General features: G+C 44.2%; 1 protein-coding gene across 11 annotated transcripts in view; it reads left to right on the plus strand.

The window, feature by feature from the left end:
* Positions 1–9,950, plus strand: part of LOC135526701 (UDP-N-acetylglucosamine--peptide N-acetylglucosaminyltransferase 110 kDa subunit) — a 42,880-nt gene that overhangs the window by 14,213 nt on the left and 18,717 nt on the right. For 4 of the 11 annotated variants that reach the window (XM_064955277.1, XM_064955282.1, XM_064955281.1 and 1 more), the window contains 9 exons: positions 428–638; positions 1,180–1,320; positions 3,918–4,018; positions 4,164–4,317; positions 4,578–4,679; positions 4,962–5,159; positions 6,635–6,793; positions 7,092–7,181; positions 7,364–7,489. In XM_064955277.1, coding sequence (XP_064811349.1) covers positions 428–638; positions 1,180–1,320; positions 3,918–4,018; positions 4,164–4,317; positions 4,578–4,679; positions 4,962–5,159; positions 6,635–6,793; positions 7,092–7,181; positions 7,364–7,489 — 1,282 coding nt within the window. The remainder of the gene's footprint in view (positions 1–427; positions 639–1,179; positions 1,321–3,917; positions 4,019–4,163; positions 4,318–4,577; positions 4,680–4,961; positions 5,160–6,634; positions 6,794–7,091; positions 7,182–7,363; positions 7,490–9,950) is intronic. The other 7 variants (XM_064955280.1, XM_064955285.1, XM_064955284.1 and 4 more) reach the window with 3 other exon arrangements.

Raw genomic sequence — 9,950 nt, forward strand, 5'->3', positions numbered from 1 at the left:
TTCAAAAGTTGTCGGTTTATAAGAAATCATAGCGGATACATTAAAAAAAAAAAAAATTTTTTTTTGTTCAAAATGGCAAAGTTGGGTGGTGGCCACCGCCTTAACAAATACTTATTTTACAAGGAAGACCTGATGAGAAGCTACAGCTCAGTAGCACCAGTACCACTCTACTCCTCTACACATCACTAGTACCACTCTCTATTCTCTACACATCACTAGTACCACTCTCTATTCTCCTCTACACATCACTAGTACCACTCTCTATTCTCCTCTACACATCACTAGAACCACTCTCTATTCTCCTCTACACATCACCAGTAGCACTCTACTCTCCTCTCTGTATCCATGCATGGCTGGCTACCTGAGTCCTCAGCCTACTATTACTACTAGCATTTACCCACCCTTCTCTCTTTTTCCAACCATTCAGAGCGGTGGCTGGCTACCTGCGTGCCCTCAGCCTGAGCCCCAACCACGCCGTCGTCCATGGCAACCTGGCGTGCGTCTACTACGAGCAGGGTCTTATCGACCTGGCTATCGACACATACCGCCGCGCCATCGAGCTACAGCCCCACTTCCCTGACGCCTACTGTAACCTGGCCAACGCCCTCAAGGAGAAGGGCAATGTAAGGAAGAACACGGTGTGTGTGTCCAAGCAGTGAGAGACTGCTCCGTTATTCTGCATCCCAACTGCCAGTGTGAGAGGCATGACGGTCCCACCAGGCTGTGCCCCGTGCATGCCATGTCTGTCGTGCCTTCCTTGACCTAATTTAGGAGATGAGGGGGGTGTTTTCTCCACATACACAGAGAGGAGATCAGACTGGGTGTGGTAAGATAGATATGCATGACATCCTGGTCTTCCAGCTGGTCTGTTTCATGGTTGTTGATAGGCCATCCCTTTCAACACTGTTCCAGACAGAAAGATTATTTTGGGAAGTGCAAGCATCCCCTGTTCAGCTACAAACAGGGTTGCAGGTATGGGTTCCAGCTTTCAGTTAGCAGTTAGCAGTGTTTGTGTAGCTGTTGTCTCTGTTGGTCTCCCTTTTCTATTGGCCCTGTCTGGGCCTTGGTGTCTGTCTGTACGAAAATGTATGTTTTTCTGTGTGAGGGGGTATTTGTCTATATCTGAGTGTTTTGTCTTTATCTGTGAATGTGTGTGTGGTTTCACCCCGTCTCTCCCAGGTATCCGAGGCTGAGGAGTGTTACAACACAGCCCTACGTCTGTGTCCCACCCACGCAGACTCTCTCAACAACCTGGCCAACATCAAGAGGGAGCAGGGCAACATCGAGGACGCCGTCCAGCTCTACAGGAAGGCCCTGGAGGTGAGACGGATAACCATAACTATGGCAGAATGCTCATAAAAAGCATTGAAAAGTGTCTCTTCCTCCCCTTCTCTTACCTGGTATAATGATTTTAAGGAATGCTGATTACGGGCCCTTGTTTTTTCCCCACCACAATCTTAATCACGTCAGCTCAGTGTTCTCTTTAAGGAAGTGTAATTTCATGATTTTGGTGGTGACTGAACAACTGTTTGTTTTTGTAGGCGTTTACAGCGGCCCACTCTAACCTTGCCAGTGTCCTGTTTATATGTATTTTTACCTGTAGGGGGTCCACTCACTGCCCAGAGTGGGTGAAAAACGTGCTTTCGTGATGAAATGTCACTTCCTTATGTTACAAAATACATTTTACCAAGACACTGATTTTTAGGGTTCTGAATCGTTCAGCGAGGTCTTTCTCGAACACAGTGCCTTCGGGAAGTATTCAGACCCTTTTTTAGACATGATATGTTACAGCCTTATTCTAAAATGTTTCCTCATCCATCAATACGTAATACCCCATAATGACGAAGCAAAAACAGGTTTTTAGACATTTTTGCACATTTATTACAAATCTAAAACGCGTACCTTATTTACAGGCTCCCGAGTGGCGCAGCGGTCTAAGGCACTGTCTCAGTGCAAGAGGCGTCACTACAGACACCCTGGTTCGATTCCAGATTGCATCACAACCAGACGTCATTGGGAGTCCCATTGGGTGGCGCACAATTGGCCCAGCGTTGTCCACGTTTAGCGGGTGTAGGCCGTCATTGTAAATAAGAATTTGTTCTAAACTGACTTAACTAGTTAAAGGTTAAATCGTTTATTTAAAAAAAAAAAAAAAATGTACATAAGTTTTCAGATCCTTTGCTATGAAACTCTAAATAGAGCTCAGGTGCATCCTGTTTCCATTGATCATCCTTGATGTTTCTACAACTTGATTGGAGTTCACCTGTGGTAAATTCAATTGATTGGACATTTATTTGGAAAGGCACACACCTGTCTATATAAGGTCCCACTGTTGACAGTCAGAGCAAAAACCAAGCCATGAGGTCAAAGGAATTGTCCATAGAGCCCCGAGACAGGATTGTGTCAAGGCACAGATCTGGGGAAGGGTGGCAACAAATTTCTGCAGCATTGACGGTCCCCAAGAACAGTGGACTGTGAAGCCACTCTTCAGTAAAAGGCACATGGCAGCCCGCTTGGAGTTTGCCAAAAGGCACCTAAAGACTCGGACCATGAGAAACAAGGTTCTCTGATCTGATGAAACCAAGATTGAACTCTTTGGCCTGAATGCCAAGCGTCACCTCTGGAGGAAACCTGGCACCATCCTTATGGTGAAGCATGGTGGTGGCAGCATCATACTTGGAGATGTTTTCCAGCGGCAGGGACTGGGAGACTAGTCAGGATCGAGGCAAAGATGAGCAGAGTGAAGTACAGAGTGATCCTAGATGAAAACCTGCTCCAGAGTGCTCAGGACCTCAGACTGGGGTGAAGGTTCACCTTCCAACAGGACAAAGACCCTAAGCACACAGCTAAGACAACACAGGCGTGACTTCGGGACAAGTCTCATGTCCTTAATTGGCCCAGCCAGAGCCCGGACTTGACCCCGATCGAACATCTCTGGAGAGACCTGAAAATAGCTGCATCAATGCTCCCCATCCAACCTGACAGAACTTGAGAGGATCTGCAGAGAAGAATGGGAGAAACTCCTCAAATACAGGTGTGCCAATCTTGTAGCGCTCGTACCCAAGAAGACTCAAGGCTGTAATCGCTGCCAAAGGTGCTTCAACAAAGTACTGAGTAAAGGGTCTGAATACTTACGTTAATGTGATATTTCTGTTTATTATTTTGAACGAATTTGCTAAAATAAGTTTTCTTTGTCATTATGGGGTGTAGATTGATGAGGGGGGGGGGACCATTTAATCTATTTTAGAATAATGCTGTAATGTAACAATGAGAGGTCTGAATCCTTTCCAAATGCACTGTGTAATTAATATCATTTCCAAGAAGGTGTTTTTTTTGTAACGTAATACATCTCCTAATAAGCACTTAGCTCTGACGGAGAGGCGCGGGTTTCTCACCGCAACTTTTGAGAATTTTACATTTTCTGGTCGTCTTCAGTTTCCGCAGGTCACAAAAAAGCTACATTTATGACACGGGCCGAGTTGAATTTGAAAGCCTTTTGTTAATCCAAATATCGGTTTATGCTCAGGGCTCCATTGACATCTCACATCCTCAGATGCTTGTTTATGTGAGAAATCTACTGAAAAATATGGACCGTCTTGCCTCATTTTATGTCCTGCAGATTTGATTAAAAAGGATGACCAGTTCAACAGTGAGCTGGCAGGGAGCCTTTATTCCGGACAGAATCCAGACTAGCTGATGCCGTTTCCCAGATTTAAAAAAAAAAAAAAAAAAAAATGTATTTAAAATTAAAAATAATTCTACAAGGGTGAAAACTCTACTTTTGAACGGATTATGATAGAGACATGACGTTTCAACCATAAGCTTTCATTGAGAAATATCTACACAATTAACATATTGGTCAAATTGTGTATTTGATTGGGCACCCTATAATGTGTGTGTGTGGTTGGTGTCTTCAGGTGTTTCCAGAGTTTGCTGCGGCCCACTCTAACCTGGCCAGCGTTCTGCAGCAGCAGGGGAAACTCCAGGAGGCCCTCATGCACTACAAAGAGGCCATCAGGTCAGCAGACACACACCCTCTCTCTGTCTCACTCTCTCTTTCATCTCGTTGGATTGACAGTCCACAGATACACTTTTGGGGACGGTGTTTCAAGGTTCTGAACCGAGTTGATTGGCGTCCTACTGAATTGTTTGTGTGTCTGTAGAATCAGCCCTACGTTTGCTGACGCCTACTCCAACATGGGCAACACTCTGAAGGAGATGCAGGATATCCAGGGAGCTCTACAGTGCTACACCAGAGCCATCCAGATCAACCCTGCCTTCGCTGACGCTCACTCTAACCTGGCCTCCATACACAAGGTGACTTTCATCTGCCATGTTTGTTATAACCCACAATCCTAAATCAACTCCTATCAGACCTACAGAAGTGCAGTGAAGTTGATTTGGGATTGGTATTACATTCTTCTTCTTTTTCCTGTCACTAATATTCCGCAGGGCCCAATTCACCTATGCTCTGCAATTTAGTTATTTAATTCATGAAAATATTAAAATGCTTGTATTTATAAAGGAAGTTGTCTTATGATTCCATTATTGTAATATGTTAATCTCCCTCACCCCAGGACTCTGGTAACATCCCAGAAGCCATTGCATCTTACCGTACTGCCCTGAAACTGAAGCCTGACTTCCCTGATGCCTACTGCAACCTGGCACACTGCCTGCAGGTACACACACACACACACACACACATGTCTGCTGTGCCAAGTTACTGCAGATACACTTGAAGCCAAATCCTGATTTGAGACTCAACTGTAACTTGAGTATAATTAATGTATTGATGTGAGACATTACCAGAGAGTAGCCAAGTAAGGCCCAAGAGTTAATGCTCCTGTATTACATTTCTCTGATTTACATTTGACTGCCTCACAAACATCTCTCTCACAAACACACACAACTGTCTCCTCTCTCACAAACACACTCAACACAACTGTCTCCTCTCTCACCAGATTGTGTGTGACTGGACAGACTATGACGATCGTATGAAGAAGCTGGTGAGCATCGTGGCTGACCAGTTGGATAAGAACCGTCTGCCCTCGGTGCACCCCCACCACAGCATGCTGTACCCCCTCTCTCATGGCTTCCGCAAGGCCATCGCTGAGAGGCACGGCAACCTCTGTCTGGACAAGGTACAGGCCCTCATCAAAGCAAGTACAGTATTGACCTTTTATTCAGGTGAAAGTTGGGCTGGGGTGCTTGCATGGTAAAGGGGTAAACGGTAAGACAGGGTGGCTTGGAAGTTACTCGTCTGGTACATTTTAAGGAAACTTATTAGGCCCGTAGTCTTTTGTTTGGTTAAAAATGAACAGTAAAAAGCAGCCTTGGGTCACTTGCAGGGTAAAGAGGTTGGTTCAGTCATAGATGGGTTAAGATGAGTTAGGTTTGTGTGGTTAGTTGGCTGTTCGTTAGGACAGGTTCAGGCTAGTTGTAACTGTGTTATGGACGCGTGATCTGGTTTTAATCTGTCTTGTCTAATTGGACCACCTGAAAGTAGCTAGGTGAAAGATTAGTGGAATCTGTGTGGGTAGCTGGACAGGTAGGATGACTGACAGTGAAGGTGAACAGGTGGTCACGTGTCTGGTGACAGGAATGGATGAGACTGAGGCAGGAAGTCCTTTAACCATAAAGTGGTATATTTACTGAGTAGTCTGTGCTGCATCACAAAGGAAACAGATAACATGTATCCAATCAAATTCATAATCACAAAGATCAAATCATATCATTTGTTATTAACATAATTTAGGGAGTTCAACAGTCCAGTTCATTAAGTCAATAGTAATCATCCGCAAGTCATTTAGGCTCGTAACTATTTATCATAAATCATGAAAGAATACAAAACAGTGAATGGTGATACAATCTATAATCCCCATTATCAAAGTCAATCATTTAGCAAACAAAGACGTTTCTCATTTCACTCTTTCAATTGTCTTCATGTGTACATATAATTAATTTCATTACATATGAACCATATCGATTGCATAATTGGCCTATGAGGATCCGTAGGGCCGTGATCATTGACAATTCACATTACACAATATGTTTGAAGCGTGCGCTCCAAGCCGCGCTCCGCGGTAATAACTATAAACAATAACTGATGGCCCATCTCCGGATCGCAACAGATAATTCAGATGAAAGGTAACCGAGTCGGTGGACTTACGTGGATTCATGGACGCACAAAATTTCTGGATCAGATGGAGTTAAGGAAGAGAAAGCAGCGAGATCAGATGATGGCAATTTCCTCCTTTTATGGAGTTGAGATCTGTCGGACATTTCCACCTGACCTAATTAAAGTGCCCCTGGCCCGGCTGAGTAAATGGCAATGAATTAAAGGATTATTCCACCAACAACGTGGGCCTTTTCTACACTAGGTTTAAGGTCATTATCTGACAGGCTATGATGTTCCAATGTCCATACTAGCAATCATTGAAAGTAGGATGCAAGTGTAGATTTGTTTGGAAGAGAACCTTGGGTTATGTCTCAGATGGCACCCTTGTCATTACATAGTGCACTACATTTGGTTAAAAGTAGTGCATTATATAGGGATTAGGGTGCAATTTGGGACATATATAGTTAATCAGCTGTGGTATAGTCTAACGGCCCCCCCCCTCCTGTACCACCACAGATCAATGCGCTCCACAAGCCGGCCTTTGAGTACCCCAAGGACCTGAAGGCCAGCGCAGGGCGTCTGAGGGTAGGATATGTCAGCTCTGACTTCGGGAACCACCCCACCTCCCACCTCATGCAGTCCATCCCCGGCATGCACAGCTCTGAGAAGTTTGAGGTGAGCGGTTTCTTACTGTTGTCTCATTACCACTAGAGATGTTGTCAGGCAGATTGGCAACAACCAGTGATTTCACACCCGGATTTGATTGTCAGTTGAACAAATGTTTTATTCTCAATGAGACTTAACTGAATAAATAATGGATTAACAAATTAATTTGTGTCCAAACGGTACATTAAAATTTTATTTAAAAAAAAAAAAAGAAATCTTAAATTGAGATTTAACAGCCATACTCTACTGGCCGTGCATCTGTTGGTCATAACATGGTTATAACATGTCTGGTTGTTTCCCTCCCCAGGTGTTCTGCTATGCACTGAGCCCAGATGACAACACCAACTTTAGGGTTAAAGTGGTGGCCGAGGCCAATCACTTCACTGATCTGTCACAGGTGAGTTAACGCAGATGGAGAACTGAATCTAAGTACTTTAGAAGCAGCTTCATTTTCTCTTTGCCCGTTCCTCTATACTGTAGAACATAGAGCCACTCTGAAGCCAAATTCAACACTTGAGAGAGTATTGATTTTTAAATCCTCTCCCTCCACGTCCACTCCTCCTGTCTGTCCTCTGTCAGCTCCCGTGTAACGGTAAGGCAGCAGATAGGATCCATCAGGATGGACTCCACATCCTGGTCAATATGAACGGCTATACCAAAGGAGCCCGCAACGAGCTGTTTGCCCTGCGCCCCGCTCCCATCCAGGTGAGATACAGGCTTTATTTGGCCATGTTAGTTTCTTATACATTTTACCCCCCTAGAATATTGGCGGAGGCATCCAAAGGTTTGTATCCAGAGGCACAGGACTGATAGTGACTGGCCACTGCTTTGTCATAAAGTCAGTGCTAAGTGATACTCCTGTGTCCCCTGTTTAGTGGCTGGGCTACCAGACAGGGATGTAGTGCTGCTGTAGACTGGGGGGAGTGATGCTCCCTCACCGATTTAAAAAATATAAATAAATATAATATATTTTTTTATTTTTTCAATTTGAGAATGCTTGGCTCTGTTAAAATATTTCAGAAATTATATTTAATTACCAGTGAAATTTCATGAGAATTTATCAAATACATGACCATTGCAATACATATGTAGGCTATAACGGCCTATAGGTAGTAAAATGGTGGTTTCTTCTGTCTGGCGGTGGTGCGGGTGACGTGTGTGCAGAGGCACGTCGGTCGCAGGCTTGACCTCTTTGAGCGGCCCAAATCTGACAAGACCAGCCATAGACAGAACTCTACCAGGGGTTGCTAAAACATCTGTCCTCAGTGTCATGGACTTGGGGCTCGTGTACAACGCACTTTAACTCGCCATACTGTCGCGAGTAAGCTAAGGAGCTTACAAAAACCGCACAACTTCTATTGCGTATGCAGGTAAACTGATCCACTGCATGAATCTTGTCATCATCCCACCAACGTGATATAGGATCTGAGTTCACTGCGCGTCTGCGTTGATGTTCATAAAACGCCACGGATCCCCTTCTCTACTGTGGAACCCAGTCCTTTTAGCGCCCTGATACAAAGGGCGCTCAAATCGCTTAAAATCCCCTTCGTCGAGATCTGCCTACGCTTAATAGTCCTGCTCATCACTTATTATTATTTTAGCCTAACCGTTATAGGTTCGATACAGATTCCAATAATTTTTTGGGGGGGGCGACAACTTACCAATACGACAGTGCCTTCGGAAAGTATTCAGACCCCTTAACTTTTTCCACATTTTGTTACGTTACAGCCTTATTCTACAATGGATTATTGTTTTTTTTTCTGCAATCTACACACAATAACCCATAGTGACAGTGAAAACAGGTTTTTAGAAATTTTAGCAAATGTATTAATGTAAAACGGATCCCTTATTTCCATAAGTATTTAGACCCTTTGCCATTAGACTCCAAATTGTTCTCTTCTGCATCCTGTTTCCATTGATCATCCTTGATCTTTCCAGAAATTGGAGTCCACCTGTGATAAATTCAATTGATTGGTCATGATTTGGAAAGGCACACACCTGTCTAAATAACGTCCCACAGTTGACAGTGCATGTCAGAGCAAAATAGGTCTAAGAAATTGTCCGCAGAGATCCGAGACAGGATTGTGTCAAGGCACAGATCTGGGGAAGGGTACCAACAAATTTCTGCAGCCCTCCACCAATCAGGCCTTTATGGTAGATGGGCCAGACGGAAGCCACTCCTCAGTAAAAGGCACATGACAGCCCGCTTGGAGTTTGCCAAAACGCACCTAAAGACTTGGACCATGAGAAACAAGATTCTCTGGTCTGATGAAACCAAGATTGAACTCTGGCCTGAATGTGTCACGTTTGGAGGCAACCTGGCACCATCCCGATGGTGAAGCATGCTGTGGGGATGTTATTCAGCGGCAGGGACTGGGAGACTAGTCAGGATTGAGGCAAAGTACAGAGATCCTTGATTTAAAACCTGCTCAGGACCTCAAACTGGGGCAAAGGTTCACCTTCAAACAGGACCAGGCCCCTAAGCACACACCCAAGACAATGCAGAAGTGGCCCCGGGACAAATCTCTGAATGTCCTTGAGTGGCCCAGCCAGAGCCCAGACTTGATTCTGATCGAACATCTCTGGAGAGACCTGAAAATAGCTGTGCCGTGATGGTCCCCATCCAACCTGACAGAACTTGAGAGGATCTGCAGAGAGGGATGGGAGAAACTCCCCAAATACAGGTGTGCCAAGCTTGTAGCGTCATACCCAAGAAGACTTGAAGATGTAATCCCTGCCAAAGGTGGTTCAACAAAGTACTAGGGTCAGAATAATCATTTTTATTTTATTTTTCATTTGCAAAAATAAACTCAACCTGTTTTTGCCTTGTCTATTATGGGGTATTGTTTGTAAATTGAGGGGGGAGAAACGATTTAATACATTTTTAGAATAAGATTACTGTAACCAAATGTGGAAAAGGTCAAGTAGTCAGAAAATATTCAGAAGGTACTTTACAGCGTGGAAACGAAAGTGATATTTTTTCACATCGTTCTCATAAATTACCATCCAAATGCCCAATTGTCAAAAACACGCTTCAAATAGTGAATTCTTACAATGTGACAATTTATTTAATATCTGTTATCTGTTGAATTATCAGCTGAGGTCGGTAACAGGCCAATGTCTTCCGCCAACAATATCGGTGGAACTATATACCAGTCAGGCTCTG

The sequence above is a fragment of the Oncorhynchus masou genome, chromosome 32 (genome assembly GCF_036934945.1).
Source record: "Oncorhynchus masou masou isolate Uvic2021 chromosome 32, UVic_Omas_1.1, whole genome shotgun sequence".
NCBI lineage: Eukaryota > Metazoa > Chordata > Actinopteri > Salmoniformes > Salmonidae > Oncorhynchus > Oncorhynchus masou.